The sequence below is a fragment of the Oxyura jamaicensis genome, chromosome 2 (assembly GCF_011077185.1).
Source record: "Oxyura jamaicensis isolate SHBP4307 breed ruddy duck chromosome 2, BPBGC_Ojam_1.0, whole genome shotgun sequence".
Classification (NCBI taxonomy): Eukaryota; Metazoa; Chordata; class Aves; order Anseriformes; family Anatidae; genus Oxyura; species Oxyura jamaicensis.
In genome coordinates, this window is record NC_048894.1 from 115215420 (window position 1) to 115236213 (window position 20794).

The 20794-nt window shown below is 36.2% G+C and overlaps 1 protein-coding gene across 1 annotated transcript in view; it reads right to left on the bottom strand.

Moving 5' to 3' along the window:
• PRKDC (protein kinase, DNA-activated, catalytic subunit) overlaps positions 1 to 20794 on the bottom strand; it is a 77197-nt gene that overhangs the window by 45354 nt on the left and 11049 nt on the right. The window contains exons 17-41 of the mRNA XM_035319389.1: positions 20469 to 20584; positions 19795 to 19954; positions 18865 to 18951; positions 18368 to 18487; positions 17834 to 17993; positions 17449 to 17555; positions 16367 to 16457; positions 15363 to 15526; positions 13862 to 14014; positions 12449 to 12556; positions 11883 to 12109; positions 11376 to 11470; positions 10711 to 10810; positions 9576 to 9709; positions 8823 to 9077; positions 7760 to 7986; positions 6674 to 6882; positions 6415 to 6547; positions 5348 to 5506; positions 4838 to 5041; positions 3249 to 3434; positions 2234 to 2338; positions 1085 to 1252; positions 704 to 831; positions 114 to 321 (exon numbers count right to left, since the gene is read on the bottom strand). Of these exons, the coding sequence (XP_035175280.1) occupies positions 114 to 321; positions 704 to 831; positions 1085 to 1252; positions 2234 to 2338; positions 3249 to 3434; positions 4838 to 5041; positions 5348 to 5506; positions 6415 to 6547; positions 6674 to 6882; positions 7760 to 7986; positions 8823 to 9077; positions 9576 to 9709; positions 10711 to 10810; positions 11376 to 11470; positions 11883 to 12109; positions 12449 to 12556; positions 13862 to 14014; positions 15363 to 15526; positions 16367 to 16457; positions 17449 to 17555; positions 17834 to 17993; positions 18368 to 18487; positions 18865 to 18951; positions 19795 to 19954; positions 20469 to 20584 (3804 nt within the window). The remainder of the gene's footprint in view (positions 1 to 113; positions 322 to 703; positions 832 to 1084; positions 1253 to 2233; positions 2339 to 3248; positions 3435 to 4837; positions 5042 to 5347; positions 5507 to 6414; positions 6548 to 6673; positions 6883 to 7759; positions 7987 to 8822; positions 9078 to 9575; positions 9710 to 10710; positions 10811 to 11375; positions 11471 to 11882; positions 12110 to 12448; positions 12557 to 13861; positions 14015 to 15362; positions 15527 to 16366; positions 16458 to 17448; positions 17556 to 17833; positions 17994 to 18367; positions 18488 to 18864; positions 18952 to 19794; positions 19955 to 20468; positions 20585 to 20794) is intronic.

Sequence of the window (20794 nt, forward strand, 5' to 3'; positions counted from 1 at the left end):
GTTTCAATTAGAGTGTTTCATTCAAAGTTAAGCAAAATATATGCAGTGACACCAACCTCTTATCAGACATTCCCCAAATTTGTATTTATTTATTAACTTATTAAAAGTCCTACCTTTGTAAACCTGGAATTAAGCATATCCATAGCCTGCACTATAATGTTGCTAAAGAATTCTCTCAGTGCATCCAAGCTGCAGTGTGACAAAAGAGTGAGGAGAGAGCGATCCACAAAAGCTTGACGGGTAGTATTTGAAAGATGGTCTTCACGCTGGAACATTTTGTGAACAGTGTCTAGCAGTACCACTTGTTTGTCAGTGCTGCTCCTAAACAAGATAGAAATCTCAAGATGAAAACTCTTACTAGACTCCATTTATATTTTAAAACTCCCTATCATTGATTTTTTTTTTCCAATCACCTGTGTTCATACCACTTGGGTATGATCCTACAAGATCTGGTGGAATTGCCACTTATTGTGGATCTCTCCAAAGAAAGTTATCTTTGTCCAGGTATTGCAAGTGCCACCTGGAAATTGGTGCCATTTATTAGCACTTCAGAAATATTTTGGAATAACAAAGACAAAAGTAAAATTTGAATTAAAATAAAATGTTATATTAACCTTTAGAAGTACAACATAATACAAAAAGCACATTTGCTTCAGTAAAAATTCCATGTGAAGAAGGACAAAATGCAGTGGACCAAACTTACCTTCTGGAAATTCTTTTGAAACTGGCTTGAAATAGGTCCTCCATGAAATGTCTTTGGTCCCTACAGAGAATTTCTGTCATCAGCTGCAACAACATTGGACTCTGAGACAACTCTAACGCATCTAAAAACTGAAAAGAAAGTAATGCATAAAATAAGGAGCCAAACTGGATCAAATTAACTCCATTTCCTTGTGTAATTTTTCAATACCAAGAATAAAATGCTCAAGATATATGTTTGTAAAGTGTACCTGTAAGTTAAACTTCTAGATAAAAACAAAACTCAGAAATTGAAAAGCTGATTTCCTTTCTGTAAACAGTTCCTAGACACAGTTCAATCAGGCTTCTAATTACATTTTTTTTTTTTTTGGTTAAAGTTACTAACCTTCTTTGTGCAGTCTACATAGTTATTGTGCTTCAAGGTTCCTTTGGGAAACTCATCCGAACTCAAGGGAAAATTGAAAGCTACAAGCTGATCAAGAGCATCCTTAAGGTCGTTAAGTTTTTCTCCAGTCAAATTAGTGAAGAATGGAAGAATTATCACTGCTTGGCCCTAAAAAGAAAAAAAAAAAAAAAGTTCTTCATAATTAGGGAATAATTTTCTTATAATTTAGGAATCTGAGGACCACAAAATGATCAGCAGGGGCTACGCTTACTGATTCTGCAGCTCAGTGTACTGATAAAGACATATCACGTAGCTGCTCTTCTGTAAGGTGCTGAATCAGAAAAAAAATGGTCACTAATGAGAGGGAGCTAAAAGCTAATTAATATCTCATGGCTGACATGGGTATGAATAAGACTTCATTGTTCTTTTAAGCAAGCATCCACTACCACAGAAGTTACCACTTTTAATGCGTAACCTGGCAGTTAAAGCAAGATCCCAAACTTTATTTCTTTTGAATGCACAGTGAAGTACACAACTGTCTAGTTGAAGGTAGACTGACAGAGCAGCAACCATGCAAAACTATTTTAGAAGTACAAAATTTTTAGTCTTCAAGACCAAATCTCATGCTCCAGCACCTTTTATAACTTCCACTTTCAGTATGCAGTACTTTATCTCCCTCTCTTGACCAAGTGATATATAGCAGCTAATTCATTAGTACTGATGGCATGCTTGCAGATGTGGATCTTACAGTCAGTGCAGACATCTGTAATTTGACATGTAGGCAGTGCCAGTCCTTGCTAAAAGCCTGATTAGCTGTCATTTCTACAACTTTAAAGTGTTTATTTGAAATTATTTGCAACTGATGGCAGATTTTTCTTAAAAATTACATGCCTCTCAGCAGGGCAAGAAAAAAAAAGGAACAACTGAAAAACACATCATCTGTGATATTGCCTTTGGTCTCTCAGGAGCAAGCTTGATGACTTCCATTTTATTTTTTAGGAACTTGAAAGGAAGAATAAAAAAAGAGAAGTGATGCCCACATTACTGTGCAAACTAAGGTAAAATTTGACTCCAATAACAGGGGATTTCACCAACCACTAATATTCTGATCTGTAGAGAGCAGGGAAGGTGTCTAAGTGAGCAATTTACCTTAAGATTTAAGCCTAAATTCTGATCAGTAAGTAGACTGGTATAGGTATCAAAAACAGCTGTAAATGCTTCATGATTGGTATTGAAAGAAACTGAAGAGTCTATCTGGAATGACAGAAGTTAAAAATTAGGATTTGTTTTTAAACTAGTCAAAGAAATCCTTATATTAATGAAGAATAAAACACCACCACCACTACCACCACCCACCCCACATGCTACAGATTTGTTTCCAAAAGTACACTGGATCAACAGAAAGTACACACAGAGCAGTTTTGGCTTCAGAACGCCTATCAATAAGAATTCCAGAAGTACAAACAAGATCATATGTTAGACATTTTCCAGTTCAAAAAACATTAAGCTGTTCCTCAAAACCAAATTTCCTATTCGTCACTTCACTGTTAGATAATACAGAAGTATGACTCTGATGTTGTCTAAAATACACCTATGAAAGAATTCAAGCTGCTAATAATTAATTACATGTATTAAGAAAGTCCTCAATAAGTCATCTTTGCGTGTATTTATGTATGGCTACTTCTACAAGTTCCTAAAAAGTCTGGGATAAATAGATAAATTCTGTCTGAAAAATGAAAAGAAAAACCCTAATATAACTGAATTTAAAAGTCTTTATTTTAAAGATCTTTCTGCAGTCTGCTGATTTGTCTAGAAATCCTCTACTGTGACTTTGTGGATGCCAACATGAAAGAAGGAATATTATTAGAGGCTGCTCATTTTCAAAGTTTACTCCCTGTACTTGTACCAATTCTTTAGTAGGAAAAAAAGGCAGCAAGAATATGAATAAATTAAAAAAAAAGCTGGCAGGGAACAGAAGGAATAAAATCCAGTAATTTCTGCCTGTCCAAATATGTTTTATACTTTGATATTATCCAGCATTCCCTCCCCCAGACATAAAATGTCTGAATTAAAAAACAAAACAACCCAAACCCCATTCTCTTAAAATAAGACACCTTCCTACAAAATTAGTAGTGTTACCTGGATGTTATAAAATAATGCATACCTGAAGAACTTTTGCCAGCAGGGTCAAGACTGCCATTTTGCTCTCAGGGGCAGAGCCTTTGGCCCACCAACTGTCAAGCCTCTTCCAGTTTCTTAGTACAGCTGTGACCAGTTTCACTCCTTGCTGCTTGCGTATGGTACGCTCCCTGAAACTCTGATCTAACATGCCATTCAGAATGCTACCAACCTGAAAGGAAAAGCAACAGATTAATATATATATTTTAAACACCTTCTTTTTAAAAAGAGACTTCTACCCAATTTACTTCTGTTTCACTCTGAGTATAAGGCAACAATTTCTTCCCATACCTTTTGAGTGAATATGGAAAAATAAATGATAACCAAGAGTAACACTAAATACCAGTATTTGAAAGTATTGACATGGAATTCAGAAATAGGAGAGTACATAATTTATTTGTATAAATTTTGAAGAGAGAAATAAAATATGTCAAAAAAGATATGAACTATGTTTCAATCTCTTTTCTTTGCAGTTTAAGAAAGATACGACTACATCTAGTAATCACAGACTTTTAAGACTGACAGAGTTCTCTCTGATAGTTAGCCATCACCTAAAAAAGTGGAAAATTTTTATCAGCCTTGTGATTTCACAGGATTTGGATAGGTAGAATAATAAAAAAAAGATTTTTCCCATATTTTAAAACAACCATGTAAAACTGAAGAAATGTCTTATCAAAGCACCATAATATAGGTTTTTATCTTACCATAATACATCTCTTTGTGTCAAACTAAATGATTGCTGGTACCACAGAATATGCCCCTCATGTTTTAAAATGTTGCTTGGAAGCAACACTTTTAAGCATAACATATTAGGTTTTAAAAAAATCAGTAAATAATAAAGGGATGACCTGCCTTTCTGAGCATCTTTTTAAACCAAAGGAAAAGCAGACTGCTCATCCTTTTGACCCTTCTGCTTTTCAGCAGCACTGAAAGAAGGCTTCCCAATTATAACACGCGTCCTAAATGGACTTGAAGGAGAGCTCTATATTAAAATAGTAATTAAGTACTATTAAGTAGTAGTGTGGGCCATCACAAGAAAATCTGGTGATCAAAACAAATGGCGCTGAGACTGAGTACATGACACCTATGCTGCATTCATCTTGGGTCATAGGTGTTTGTGTGTGTTTGTCTCTTTTTATACTTTCATCTAGCTCTACTCTAGCCCTGTGGACTAACTGCCCACTACCACTTCAAGGTAATTTTCCAGTTTAATTTTATCCAAAATGAATCCAGTCCTCACACTCTAGAACCACTTCACAATGGAAAAAAAAAATAAAAAAATCAAAGCATGGTAAATAAGTAAATTGGAACAATTAGACTTGCTTTGAAAGGATGTTTTTCATCCAGAGGATTACATACAAAAATCCTGAAATTCATGGATTTTGGGATAGGAAGTGGGCAAGCACTTTTCTACTCAGTTTGATGAGATGAAGTACAGTCCATCTATCAATGTCACATTTTCCAGCTGCAACCAAGTACACTTTTGTCCCACTGCACACAGTTACATCCAGCTGTAACAGAAGTGTTACTTCTAACATTTCCATTTGACTTTGTCCTTTTAGAAGACATTAATACCATTTGGGGATTGCTAGCAGATGATTCCATAAGCTGGAGTATGATCACATCCAGATGTTTTAGCAGCTGTTGATTAATGGTATCTGAGAACAGGCTGTAGAAATACTGTCCATGAGAGAAATTGATCAGGTTCCTCTGCGATGCTCCTGATAATGGCACGGATAACACCACTGTGTTCAGCAGCAGACTTACTAGCTCCTCACACTGTGAAAATTAAGGTATAGACAGAGTTATCTCAAGCACACTAAGTTACACTAATGTTCTGGAAAGACTTGATTTTTAAAGCTTCAATCCCAAACTCTTTTACGTTACCAGAAAGCACGAACAGAATACTGAAATGCTTGGTACCTAAAATTTCCCTTTGTTCCTCAATTAAGCCACAGAATGCTTACAGTAGGAGTATGAATAAAACATCAGCCACTTTTACTCAAAATAAAGGTTCTGTTTAGAATAGTTCCTGAAAATAGAAAGCTGAGGATTAAGTGTTCAAACTGGAGAACCACATCCTACCTGGTCATCAATAGCAAAGGACAGCTGCAGAAGTCTATCAGCTAATCGCTTACTGCTAATGTCTAATGATGGTAGAGATATCCTTTGACCCCCAGGTGCGATGCCTTTATAAACAACTGAAAGAAGCTTAGAACCAATGGAGGAATGAGGTCTTTCATCCTATAGAAACAAAAAAGTGACAATGAAGTGACACCTTTATAATTGAATAGCAAGATTTTTAATCAGACCAACCCTGTTGTGCACAAGGTTCAGAACAAACTATTTTGGAAACATTTTCCGATCCTCTCCTGTATTTCTTTTTAAGATAACAGAACTACTACAGGAATAAAATGAACAGCTCAGTGAGAATAGGTAGGCTGTAAAAGGTAAACCATGCAGTTCCTTGAATAACACTGCCCTATAATCTCAGCTCTAGCTTTTGTTTAGACAGAGGATATATGGTGAGTACCCCACAGAAATGAAGTATTTTGCTACATGCTAAATGCAGCCTTCCTCACCAGCTGACATATTCCTTCATTCCTTGTGGCTGTTCCATGACCTGTTTTCCTTTAATTACCCAAAATAAAACAGAGATTGCCTGTAATCAGAAAATTAGTAGAAAGATTTTTTTTTTGAGTAATGTACCCCTATGCACGTGTATATGTATTTATTTTTAAATGTATTCCTTTTTAAATTTCCCCTCATCACTTTGAATGTCCTTTTTTAAACAAAGGTTTAAAAATGCCTCATTTAAGTGATTAATTATTTCTGTTTTTTTGAGCTTTGTCTTGCGAAGCTCAATAAAAGGGAAAATTGGGGGTGGATTCTTGTCACCTCCAGGCCCTAGAAATCGGAGAAAGACAGACGTAATTAAGATTGTTTAAACCTCAATATTATGCTACCCAGGTTTGTACAACAAGCATAAAACATTTATTTCTGGTCCCATTCAACATCAGCTTTTCACTGTTGATCTCATTTCACATAACTTCACCTGACCTGTTCTCTGTTTTCATACTGCCCTTTTACACATGTAAAGCTTTTTTTCCTTATAAAAAATATTCACCATTAATTTCTGGAAAAGCAATTACCTGATTGTAAAGAACAGAATGAAGCAGGCCAGATTTCTGGAGTTGCTTGCAGGCAGAAAGAACAGCACTAAACCTCACTTGATCAAAACGTGCATCTGCATTAAACAGCTCAACAGAACAAAGGTCCTCCAGGCTAATGAGAAAAGAGAAGCAAAAACATGATGTTGGCTGGGAGCTCCATTTGCAACCACACGCATTATTTTATATTTCTCATTTCATTTGTTCTGCATAACATACTTACTAGAAAGTCTCTACTTACCTCTGTGGTGTGATTCTTTTTTTTAAGCCCAGTTTCAAAGATTCCTTATAGGGAGACTTCATCAAAGCTTTCAAGAGTCTCACCGAGATATCTGGGAGATTTTTCATGACTTGTACATCAGCTGTATTAAAGCCTATATGTGACGGATCACACACTGTCATCACCAGAAGCTCTACAAGGCTTTCGTTAAGCAATTCCTTCTCAAGTAGCTAGAAAAAAAATAAAAGAAATATTTATTTCAAAATCCTTTTGCATTTCCATATTTTATTCATTACTCCTTATGTTTAAAAGGAAACAAAAGACTGAACAGTAACTGTTCTTATGAAATTGTATCATCTTTCCCTGTGAAACATCTGACTTTTAATGGATTGTGTCAATACACAAAAAATGCATACCTATATATATATAGGATGTATGCTATCTCATCAAATTGTACTTCAGATCATTTATGCCAACATAGGCCTATTTCAGTCTTAATTATACATCTGTACTTGAACTGTACAGTCCTGTGCACACTATTAAACATCTACTTAAAACAAAAGACAGTCTCAGAACTAAACCTGCAGTATATATTTCATAAAAGATTCACATGTATTACAATAGTATATCTTTCATTATCGTTTGCATTACATAAAGGCTAGGTAAAGATTTGAGAAACCTGAACATTTTTTTTTTTAAATTCAAGAAATTGCCACAAACTGAGTTTTTGCTTTTTAAGCAACTATCACCTTCACACATTTAAGGCAATCATGCATCCTGCAAGAAATACTCAGTGCAAGTACTCCATGAGACTGACAAATCTCACAATCAATATTCTTACTAGAAAAGATTAATTCCTCTATTTAAAACTATATTAACCCCTAAAATTCAACTGCAGAATTCTTTTTTTTTTCTTACATTCAAAGATTGTAACAATTTATGATGATTAGCCATCAATTTGAATTAAAGCATCACTAATAATGATGTTCTCCAGCAAAACAATCTCACAAAAAAAAAAAAGGCAACCAAAAAAACACAACCCACAACAGAATCTTTAATTACATCTAAAGTTTGCATCTTTTACTCACTGTGGATTCGAGTGCCTACCTTCCAGAAATCCTGCTGGCATGTTTCCAGGATCAGGGTGACAAACTTCATGATTCGGACTATAATTGTACACTTATTGTAATTATACATTTCTCTCTCCTGTGGACTGAACATGTTGCCTTTTGATTTGCTATCAAAGCACTGCTCTGTTGCATGGATATCATGCAAAGAAATAGTTTCAAGGAAGAACTGCACGGCTTCCAAGAATGAGGATCTTTCATTTACACCTAAGAAGAATCATAATAAGTTGAAACAAGAAAGCAGCTCACAACTTTCAAATACGTTGTTTTGTGCTCGGAAGAAAACAGCTGTGTTGAGGTGACAAACAAAACTACCACATCTCTCACAACAGTATTTTCTGATCATCCTACATCAGTTCCAAATACTAACATTATGGGTAGTGAAGGATAGCTTCCTAATTGCTGATCATTATAAGCATATAATTGCCAGTGATCACTTAAGCACATGTATTAATAAGGATGAAAGTGTTAAATCCTTAGTTATGAATAATTTGGCTCTACGCTAATATGCATGAATAATTAAAAGAAAGACTTTCAGTTGAGACCGAGCATTTACACAAGGTATTATGATCAAGACTCAAATGGAAGGCTGTTAAAACGGAAACATCAGAGACTGAAGAAAGACAGCACGTGCAGGGCTTAAAGTGAAAAGGAGACGACTGATTACTTTCTCATAGCTCCCTCCAGACATCAAAAAAGAGCAGGTAAACAGCCCTGGAAGGATTTATTTTATTTTTAATCTACAGCACTCCTCAGCAGAGGGCAGTTAGCTGTACAACATAATTTTTCAAGATGAGATTGAGTAAAACAAGTTACTGGTGCATGGATGGTTAAGAGAAATATTTAATGGTGTATTTCTAGGACCAAAAGGAAATGTTTTAAGATACAGTATTGCCAAACTACTTCTCAACAAAAAGTCCAGCACTAAGTTCTGTCATCTAAATCTTTGGGAGAGTTTGTAAAACTCATTATCTCTACATTAAGGAAAAAACTTCAAGTCCAAGTTAGGAACTCCTCTTGGAGGTGGTTTCTGTAACACTCACCCAGAATCTCATGAGGTTTTATCATTCGCAGCTCAAAGAATGTATTGTAGCAGTCCAGTGCTGCTAAGAACATATCCATCCATCGCATGACAGTCTGTAAACTAAAGGGCTCCTGCATACAATGGAGAGTTGGCTGAGACAGAATCCCAGATGGACTTTTGGCATCACTGCCACCTCCTTCAAATTTGTTAATAAGGAAAGAAACATCTTCTTTTTTTAAAACATCAGCCAGCCAGGAAGAAGGAGAATTGTTCCCTGATCGAAATAAAAACACAGATTTAACTTCTATAGGAAAAACGCATTTCAATCTGGCAAGAAGTTAGAAGCAAATGAACTGTCATGCCAAAATTTTGTTTTAAGCCAGATCTTCTAGTAAAGAAGGTATTGATCATACTGCTTAAGTTACCCCCAAAGAAGAGGCCAATTTGAGAGCCACTCCCACTTGTTCCCAGTCAGCAAATACTGCTTTCATAGCTGGATGCAACAGCAGTTTCGGGCCTGGAAGTACTCCTTCCTGACCAGAAGGAAGTCTGCAATAAAAATGTGTTCCATATCCACAATCCTACCCCAAGCCCTGAAGTTCTCACAAAATTTGATTTCCAACATTAGCAACTACTCAGTTTCTATTTAATAGCAGTGAGTGAACAGGCACTTAAGTCAAAATTATTATTACTGTTTTTTAATAATACATCGCACAGAAAACATACAGGAATTTAGAAAGCAAAGAGAATAATACATCATAACTTACAGTACCTGGTAATAAAGGAACAAATTCATAGAACAGCTCCATGGCTTTATGTCGGCACTCCGTCTGAGGTCGCCCACACTGCACTAAGAGCCACATGACAATGTCCTGAAGGCACACTGACTTAGTAGCTGGAAATCCTCTGCACAAAAATATTAGGGATTAACAAACCTTGTGACATCTAACAAGAAGTCAAAGTCTTCCGGTTGAAAAATCATCATTCCATGAAAATCATGAACATTGTTTTATCTATCTAACCAAAATCCATTTGCACTACAAGCAAGAGCTCTTCCACACACATGGCTTGTACTACTTTCTCTTTTCTTCACTCTGCTTTGGAAACCCAGAGTACAGTCTTTGTGGCAACAGTTCAGAAAGCAGAACTAGATCTTTTTCCTTTTCTTTGTAACACTCAGAGACAGAAACGGAAATTAAGGCTTAAATAAACCTGCACAGTATTTCCTCTCCCTAATTACCTGGTCTCCTAGCTTACTACATATGTCACAGCAGTGAGCTAACTCTCAGACTCCATGTGCCGGTTTCTTTAAGACACAGGATCGTTTGGGTCATAAGGGACTTAAGGATGTTTCTAGTCCAACATCCTGCTCAAATGAAGGGTGAGCTGTGTGATCAGAACAGGTGACTCAGAGCATCCAGCCTGATACTGAATCCATTCTTGCTTTTACCATTATGCCTCTTTATTTGCTCATCATCCTATTGCAGCTAGTCCTACTTCTGCTAGTACTTACAGCAGTAATAAAAGACTTGAGAGAAGTTTCTTCCAAGTGCTTTCTAACACCAGCACTAACATTATTAGGAACACAGCTGCAAGGGAAACATGCTTTTCTTTTCCTCACAACCCCACACAATTAAAGCAAGCGCTCTGTTCTGAGCTCACCACACAGGAATAAAGAATGACCATTATGAACCTCTACTACCACATCCAGCATTTCCCACCAGTGGGTTCAACAGACATTATCAGGGAAATAAAGAAATTTTCCCCTGATGCTCTGGAAACACGGAACTACTACTGACACTCACAGGAGGAATTTCCTTTTCAGAATCTTAAGTATTTAATGGAACTGCATACACTGTTAAGTATGATTTAATACTTAAAAAGCAAAAGAATGGCAAGTTGCTGACCGTGGTACTCGCCGTTTTCCTTCCTTGTTCAGAGAAGGTGCTTTGTGCATGATTATGCGCTTCAGGTGATGAATAGCATCACAACATTGTTGAGCAGTACCTGTTAGAAAGAGAGAACAGACATCTATAAATAAATACTAGTAACTTGGTTAAAATGAGGTATTATTGCTAAAGAAATAGCGCAAGAGACTGACACAGGATGGTGTCCATTACCTCCATCATTCTGTGCTTCTACAGTATGCTTTTCAAGGTTGCAGAACAAGACCGTAAAACAGCAGGGAGGTCAACATGGCCTGAGCCAATTGTAGCCTCCGCTACAAAAATGTATATGCTTTTTTGTGTGCTTATGCTTAGAGAAACAGTAAACTTTTCCCATATAAGTATCTCTTTTGAGGCTACCTCTATGATATCCCAAACTGCTTCTCTGAAATAAATAAAACGTTTTAACATCAGATTTTGGCTTTCTGTTCTAATTATTTGATGAAAATCAGCATTAGAGGAATAATAATTAAATAAATAAATACAAGAAATAAGGAAAAATAATACTTCCATTGTTGCAGAAGTAGGCCCATCTACCTTTCCTAAAATTATAGATTATTTATTCATTCATTATTTCAGTGGGGTGGCTTTCATTTCCATCCCTCAGTTAATTAGTTATAGCTCACCTAATGATTTCTCATCTGTATGAGTTAAGGCCAGACTTTCCAGAAATACAACCAGTGCTTCAAATACAAACTGCTCCACCAGAGAGTTTTCTTCCCTTTAAAATCAGAAATAAATATGATGAGAAACGAGTAGAAGATGCAATAATTGTGCAATTTTAATTAAAAACAAATTAAAATACTGCAGAGATAACCTGCGTAAGACTTTTGTACAAAAAAATACACCTAAACCACTCCAAAAAGAATAGCAATGAAGATTTGCTGAGTACTTTAAAAAAATAACTCCCCATAAAGTTGTGATAGAAATTTAAACTTCTATGCTCCTCACTTCTAGAAAGCCCAACTACCCAATTATAATTAAAATACATCAATAAATTATCCAAATAACACAATTTTACAGCTACTACATATAACAGAACAAGTGTCAATGGGTGATTGTTCAACTCCTACACTTGATTCTTTTTATCTCGAACTTTTTAGTCTAAGTTGGTCCAAGCTCTGTTTGCTCACCTAAATTCTCTGTAAATGCTGTTAAAAGCAAGTGCTGCACCTAGTCTCTTGAAAGCATTGGGATGAAGAGCAAGACTATATAATCGTTTAAAAAGAGACTTGGTGTTTGCTGGGCTTCTCTCCTGCTGTCTTGGTGTTGTCTGCTTAATAGACCATTTCAAAAATTCTCGTACACACTGACCACAGAAATCTCTCAAAGTGCTGTCAATTGGATCCACTATGCCACCCTGAAATTATGCAAGATAGTTTTATTACAAGAATGAAAACAAACAAACAAACAACATTGTCTCAGTGCAGGGTTATAAACAATACCGGTAGCAACTCTAAATTAAAAATATATATTCAGTTACCCCAGTTTCCCAGAAATAATAAAGCTTCAGAACTAGTACTGTCCAGGGGAAGGACAGTATTTCCACCCTTCACAGCACTGGATTAAGCCTCAAAGATACGGGTTTCTATTTCCATTTGAGCTGGTAACCAGTTTAGAAGCCTTGGCTAAGTCATTTCCTTTTCTGATAAACCAGTTTCACGGCACTGAAAAATGAAAAGGACGACTTATGACCTACCAAGATAGCTTCCAGGAATGCCACTGTATCTTGACTCTCAAATTTTTTGTTATTGGTGAACCAGTGAATGAGTTGCATGACTAGAGGCTCGTACAACTGTCTTGTTACCTGAAAAAAAGTAATCCTGGAAATGTAGTTGGCTTTAAACATATTTCTATGCTATTTAAAACATGCAAGAATAAAAGACAATACTTCTTTGAAACAGGGCCTGTAAAATTAACAATTGCCTTCATATTAAATTCCCACATTAGGATTTATATATGTGTGTGTGTATATATATATAAAAATACACACACACACACACACACATATATGGACCACTTGTATTTAACCAGTCTCAAAAATTCTCCAAGCTCACTTTCAGTAAGATATTCTGAGGCAGACAAAGAACGTTGCATGCCACTTAATGACATGCTAATATACAGCCAGGGAAACAGGGAAGTTTGAACAATTTTTCTATCAAAATACCGATTAAAAATGATCTTTACCCTATACATTATTCTAATTTAATGGATTTCAACATTTTTACTTTTAAGTTAACCTGATCAAATCCTGTTTTTCTTTTCTACAACATGAAAAGAATCATTAAATATACTTACATATGCATACATACATGTTTATAATACAGTATTGCATGTCTGTGTACATTGGTTTGGACCAAACCAGCCGTTATTTAGGGTTGTTATTTATGGTTTATGTTCAGCCATATGCCAGCAAAAAGGGTTTCACTTAAATTGATAGCAGTTTCCTGTATATTTTAACAGGAACTCTTTGGTCTAAAAATAAAATCTGGATGACAGGGTCCCAAAGAGCATTATCAAAAGGCACAATATCTATAATTTCAGTGGACCCAAACCTATGTGACATGGAGATTTCTATTCTGTTTTGTGTAAAGAAGGAGAAATAATAAGTTCATATGTTTGAATTTAATATATCCTCCTCAGCTATCAATGAGGCAGCTACAATCTCTCTCCCAAATGCTTTTCTTACAGATTGAAGCTTTGCACTCATTTCATACTGAATGAATCAATTTCTGCTCAAATTAACTTAGAGAAAAAGAAAAATACAAAAATCAAATACAGAAATGAAGAACAACTAATACTAATAACTCTTTAAATGAATCTCGAAACGAAATTTAAACACTCCATATTTGTACACTCCTGTAAGTTACTCTGGACTGCACTCCATTACTGATGTCTTTGAAAAGGCTTTAATCCCCTCCCCCTCCTACAGAAAGCCTGAAAAACTATCCCTAAAATAGAATTTCAGCTTGCAAAATGCAGTACAGTTGAAATAAAGGCAATGTGTCAGGATAACTGCTGACAGAATAACTTCAAAATAAAATTATAAGATTATTTCCATGCATAGAGGTACTTTAAACAAGCTAAAATACTTATAAGTGATTCTGTTTACCTGGTCTACATCACAAGCAAGACGAAGCAGTACTGGAAATAATCGTTTATATAACAGATACATGGGTGGGGGACCCTCACGTCTTTCTGGCATCTGAGATGCTTTCCCCAACATATATGCAACTATGCTATGTAGCAGTTCACATGCTGCAACCTGAAATTGAAAAATCCTGTTAGTTATGCATTCATTACTTCCACAGAAAAGACAAAGTTGTGGGCAAGAGAGAACAAGAAAGGGTATACTTGAGAAATCAATTTTATCTATGCAAAATCACCGTTTCAGGAAGACTTCTCGTCCATGTAAATAATCTACACACATTCTACCTCGCCTTTCTCCTTATGTTTTAGTCTCTATCAAATGCAGTCACTTTTCAACAGGAGAAAACGCATCACTGGACAAATTCCCATCACTGTGTGTTCAGGGATACCTCCATTCCAGGCTCTTTGGAAAGCAATGTCCCAGTCAAGCAAAGCAAATATTTGCTGAAAAAAATACTTGCTTAAGTGCTCTGCTGGACTGAGCCCACAAGCTCGCAGGCTTAGACATGAGGAGGACATCTAAAAACCACTGAAAATCGGTTAGCTTAAAATTAAGTTTTTTATCTTAACTCAAAAAGGCACACAAGGAGTCTGATAGAGCTAATAGCAACATTTGCTCTTCAGTTTTTAAACTCTCAGAGTAATACCATCATGAAATAGCGTGGAAGAAGCACATTTATACCTCTGAATTAACAGGCCTTTCTGAATAAAGACAACATTATTTTACGCATGTACTGGGTCTGGCTGGGATGTTAACTTTCCCTGCAGCAGCCCATACAGTGCTGCGCTCTGCACTTGTAGCTAGAACAGCAGTGGTATCACACCGGTGTTGTGTCTGCTGCTGAGAAGTGCTGGCACAGCACCAGGACTCTCTCTGACCCTCCTAGGGGGTGGGCAAAAAAGTGAGAAAGAAACATCACCAGGGCAGCTGACCTAAACCAACCAAAGGGATATTCCATACCATATGATGTCACACTCAGCAATAAAAGGTGGAAAAAGGAAGAAGAGGGGAGGGGTGGGCTCTCGTTGCAAAAACGTCTGTCCTCCTCCCGAACACCGGCTACGTGCATTGAGGCCCTGCTTCAAGGACGTGGTCAAGCATCACTCATTTGTGGGAAGTAGAGAGTAATTTCTTTCCTCTGCACTTCCACATAGCCTTTACTTGTTTTGTTTTGTTATTCCCTTTCCCCCTCCCTCTTCCCCTTTCCCTTTTTTTTCCCTTTAGTTGAATTGTTTAATTAATAATAATATTTCCTTAATTATATATATATATATATATTTTTTTCCCTCTTTAATTAAATTATCCTTATCTCAACCTGTGAGTTGTTCTTTCCTTTACTTCTTCCCCTCATCTGAGGAGGGGGAGTGAGAGAGCAGTTGTGGTGTTCAACTGCCTAGCACGGTAAAACCACCACAGTATCTATCAGCTAGCATAAACAAATATGCAAAAAACACATCACTACTTTTGTTTGTCTGTCACTTGCAGAAAGAGCCAGGTCAGTCACACGAGGCAAGAATAAATCCAAGTAGATGACAGGCTTCATATCTGCAAACGGTACAGCAAAGCTCAGGTGTCTCTCGGTGTCCCAGGATACGCATTTCTTCATCATCTCTTCTGCAGAAGTAGCTAATGCATTTGAAAAGAATAAATTAAAACAACAACAAAAAAGCTTTACATAATATACACAGAACAAGTACTTCTATAGCTCAGTCAAAAAAAAAAAATTATAGCCTTCCAACTTCACTTGGATTGCCACTGAACATTACGGCTTTATAAAGTACTGGATGCTATGAGTACCAGAAGTATGTTAGAAGGCTGGTTTTATTTGCACATCCAAACAGATTTTAGCCACAACATGAAAGAAATAATTGCAACCAACATTTCAGCAGATAGCTGCAGCAGCCTTCAGTTTCCATACAGTTAAGTTTGGAGACAAATACAAACTTGTAAGACATTGAACCACACTTGACTTAAAATACTGCTTTAAAAAAATCCAAAACATTACTTCTCTACTGTCACTAACAATTCTTGAAAATCAGATCCAACATACAGATTCCTACAGTTGCATAGGGAATGACTGCATTCTCCTAAGTCTACACATTTAGAGAAAACTGCCATACATCCTTCTCTCCCTCTATTTCCACATTTGGTCAAAGTCTGACTATACTTTGTATTTAACTTCAGGTAATTTTGTTACTCTCTCACAATATTTCTGAATTAGCAAAAGAAGTACTTGGCAAAACGAAAATTGTTTGTAAAAGTAGAAAAAACAAACATAAGCACTAAAAAAAAGGAACAAAACTTTTATACAACTAGATTAACACTGTTCTCCTGAACTCTGAAACTGAATAAAAGCAGCTCTGTTTAAAAAAAGAAGAGTAAAAATTAGTCTTCCTTGAAAAGCTTGAGCATTCTCGTGAAGTGGTGCTGAGGTAGCAGAGATGTACATATTTTTAGGTCACTCACCTGTAATTAAATTGTGGTTGATCTGCCCTCCCAAAGATCCAAGAAGGCGTGCCACTCTTGTCCTTACTGCTTCCAAGGAGGGATTGTCATCCTGAAAAATTCAACAGATTAACATCAGTGAAGGAAGAGTTACTTCTACACGTAGATAACTTGCCTGAAATAGTGAATGAAGGATTTATGGCATTTATTAGCATATTGATGAAGATGGAACAGTGGAGAACATGTAGAGAGGGGAATAGCATCAAACAAGAAAACAGTTTTGGTTCAATAAGCAGAAGGGAACACTAGAAAGCACTTTCATCACATTCTGTGGTCTTTCAGTTACCACTTCTCAAGTAGTTAAAAGGTTAAAATTTTATCAGCATAGATAACACTTCATTCTGTAGGTATGTGTTAATCTAAAATGTGGAAAGAAATCTGAAGTAAAAATAGTTCTTTCATTTACTTTAACCAGAGAGCCTAAAATTTAGATTCTAACAGCTTGCATGGGATGTAAAATTCTCTCACTTTGTTTAAAGACCACTAGGTTGGAAAGAGTTATATAATCCATATAGGAGTAATTATTAGTTTCATGCCTCAAAACATTTGTTCCAAGTCAGTTTGCACACTGGAATATACAAATAAAACTACACTTATTTAGAGCTATTTGAGAAGCTACTGGTCAAAATGATCAGTACGTTTGACTTTTGAGACTGAACCTAAGATAATAACAACAACTAAAAAGAAAGTTACACATTCATCGGTGTGCAAATACCATCTTGCACATTTACAGAGTGCTATCCGATTTTAGGTGTAGGGCGTTAAACTATTGATTCCACTATACATCAGTCTGGCAGTGATCCTGACTTAACCAGATTTCTTCAGTTCCCTTTCCTGCTTCACTGTCACTCCCACCCTAGAATATGACATCTTTCCAATTGTGCTGATGTATTGGCTTTCTGAGCCACACTGTAGAATGGGTCTCACTGAACTGATCTGAGTTAAAAATAACCCTAAGAAAAAGTTAAGTATGCACGATAGGAAAAGAAGTAGTGGGAGGTGATTAATTCACATTTAACTCTAAAAAGCATCAGTGTTCTTACCAATGAAGAAGTTTTTGCTTTTCTTAAACGCTGTATCACAACTTTGTTAAGTCCTTTCTGGGCTGCTCGAGAAAGCTTCTTTACCTCCCAGTTATCCTGGGGTTCGGCTGATGAATGAAAACCAGCATATAAATATCAGCTTAGTACACCTGTACCTCATGTACCTGGTTATCGTTTCTTTAAAAACAAAACAACAACAAGAAAAAAAAACACACCTATTCTACTTCAAGAATAAAGGTAAACATTTGTGTGTAAGAGAAATAATACTGTTAGAGCTACAAGAAACAAAATACAGACAAGAAGTATGTCACTTTCATGTCTCTAGGCATAATTATGATTTTTTTTTAATCTCCCTCAAGACTAAAAATTCATTGTGCATACGTACCTGTAGGGGTAGAGTTTTTCAAATAACCATCAAGAAGAGGTAAAACATCCTTGTAGTAAGGTTGCATTGTGTGTTTGGGAATGCGAGTAGACCAGTCTTCCAAAGCATCCAACGCCAGGTCAGCCAGCGGTATGCAGCTAAGGCCCAGTTTAAATGCATTCTGTGTTTCAAATGTAGAACTGTCAGTTTTTCATCTTTAATAACTACTACATTTAAAGGGAGATACCATATTTGCAAGCATTCAGCATAAAATACATCTTCCTTCTTAGTAACTTTGTCTGCTTAACATCTCTCTCAAGATCAGCAGAGGAAATACCTATTCTATTGCAACATACACACTAACTGTGCCAGTTAGGTAAATGCTGACTATTTGTTTATCCAAAAAATCAACTCATTGGTGCTTTTTCTTACTGGAGACAATGCAAAGCCTGAGGGATATTAACTTACTTGCTCAACTGGGTACTAAATTTGCTCCAGTATTTTGGAGCATGTTTTAGGGAAAAAAACAACAACAACTATACGTCACTGACTCACCTGCAGTGCAGGAATATATGCTTTGATATCCAGCATGATTATGTCATGTGGTAAACAAAGTAAAAAATTCAGACAGGATGCCAACAACTCATCTTTATACTGTTTCATTTTTGCTGTAACCTAAAATTCAGATAAATAGGTTAAGAACAAACACAAACCTTGTAAGATCTTAATATTACCTATTTAATTATCTACATAAAATATACAACTCAAGAACAATACCAGAATCTAATTCACCTGCAAATGGTTACTGTATAGCATTTAATGAACAATTATACAGACGTTCAAATGCGAAGTAACTGTAAATGGTCAATACACTGCAACTGACACTAAAGAAAAACACATAGAAACCTACTATTAAACTCTATTATACTGTGTAATTTGAACAGCTGGAATACTGCTGTCATGTACACAAGATTTCAGAGAAGATACAATTCTGATTTAGTCATTTACGCTTAAATTCAGACTAAAAAAAGCTACCCAGCAAAATAACCTACCTCTTTTCCAAACTTTACAAACAAGGCAAAGCAAGAACTCTTTTCTGGGTCTTCAGTAGATTTTCTGAGACTCTTTGGACTGACACCCTACCAAACAGAAAATGTGCATCAACAGTATTAAAAAGCATAGCACACAGTACAAATACAGTACAAGTTGAACTCTGAACAAATGTTACTGAAGAAATCTGCATCACTGAAAACTTTAAAAGGTATGTTTATTCTCTCAAAGCTTAAACACTAGTACTATGCACACTTAATTTTGTCCTTGCCTTCCCATTCAGTAAATCATTAAAGAAAATCCCTAATAGGGGATGCACAGGTGGCAAGAAAGCAGGTAGAATAAGAAAACAGTATTTCACAACAGCATCTACAGTATAAGCATATATACTGGGAAACAAATTTGCTTCACTTGGTGCCATCACCAGCAGCAGCAAGAGCAGTTCTGGGCTGTGTGATGCTCTGCACACATAATGGAAACGAAACACCATCACTTAATGATAGCTTTCATACCAGAAGTCAGGCATCACATTTCCTGTGGAAATCAAAGAGCAGGATACTACAGGTACACCCCAAAAGTTGAATAATTAGCCCAGACTTGTTTCTTCTGTTCTGGCTAGACTGTTTCTGATAATGAAACTACTTTGTCTGCACTGCAAGCATGTTTCCCATTGCTCTGTTCACTGCACTCAGGATTCTGTAATAAGAACTACCCACGGATGGGGTTTCTTCAGAAACTGAGCTTCTAGTCTAAATGTTGACTTTCTACATACTTTTAAATACAGAGACACAGGATGCCATAAACATCAGAAACAAACTGTTAACAGTTGCAATGAACTTCCAGTATTGCATATACATGTATAGAAGTCTTATTATAAAAGAACTACCATCATTAATGAAACATGTTACCCCTCCAATGGGTAAAGATCTCACCTCAAAGTATTTTATTTTCTTGGCAATTTTCATTGTAACAGAAAGCAGCTTGTAGAACCCGCTAATAAGAGGTAGTCTCGTTGAATGTATAATAAGCTCATAGCCAAAGGAATATACCCAAGGGTTAAAGTATTCAACATGCTTGTCTGGAAGTATCTCTCTAAAACAGATGCACAGAAATTATACAGAAGAAAAACACACAACTGAATAAAAACATTTGTTTCCTGCCCCCTCCCCACCTCAAACTTTCATGTCAGTAGAAGATAAGCACTTCTTTAACTTTCACAGGCAACAGCACTGTACCTTTCACTTAATGTCCAATACTACTTCAAAAAGAATATTTCTGATCTCTGAAGTATTTAGTGTATATGGGGCCAGTATAATATAAGAAGTTACCACATGCACTAAAAGACAATTGCAACCAAATAACAAAACAGTGTCTCCTGTACTCTCTAAAAAACAAAAAACAAAAAACAAACAAACAAACAAACAAACAAACAAAAAAAAAACACAGAACTGATGAGCTAGCATGTTTTTACCCATCACCCAGATGTCTGAAACACAGTTTCCCTCTTAATCACTTTCATTCAGGTCAGAAACATGCATCTTAAATAAAACTCCTTCCAAATTTCTTCCACTTTGTAACTTCTAAACTAAATAAAGTGTATTAGTACCTGCAGAATTCCACTAGATTTATAAAGGCAATAAAGTCTGTAGGCTTTGTTGGCTGAAGGTTTGAAGCTGGGTCAGAAGTAGGCCCAATCAACGCACTGTCAATTTCATTTTCACCCTGAAAGTAAATTTTGAAAAAAGAACACTGAACCTCTAGCAACACAGAAATCATTTACACCTTTCTTTCCAGATAAACAGTCTGTCTCTCCCTCTTTTTCTAGGTGCTACTACGTAGTCTGAAACAGACAAATGACTCATGATTGACACATCAATAGTTCAAAGAAAAAATAAACAATGCTTGCTCATAAGGAAAAAGTGAGTACCAAAA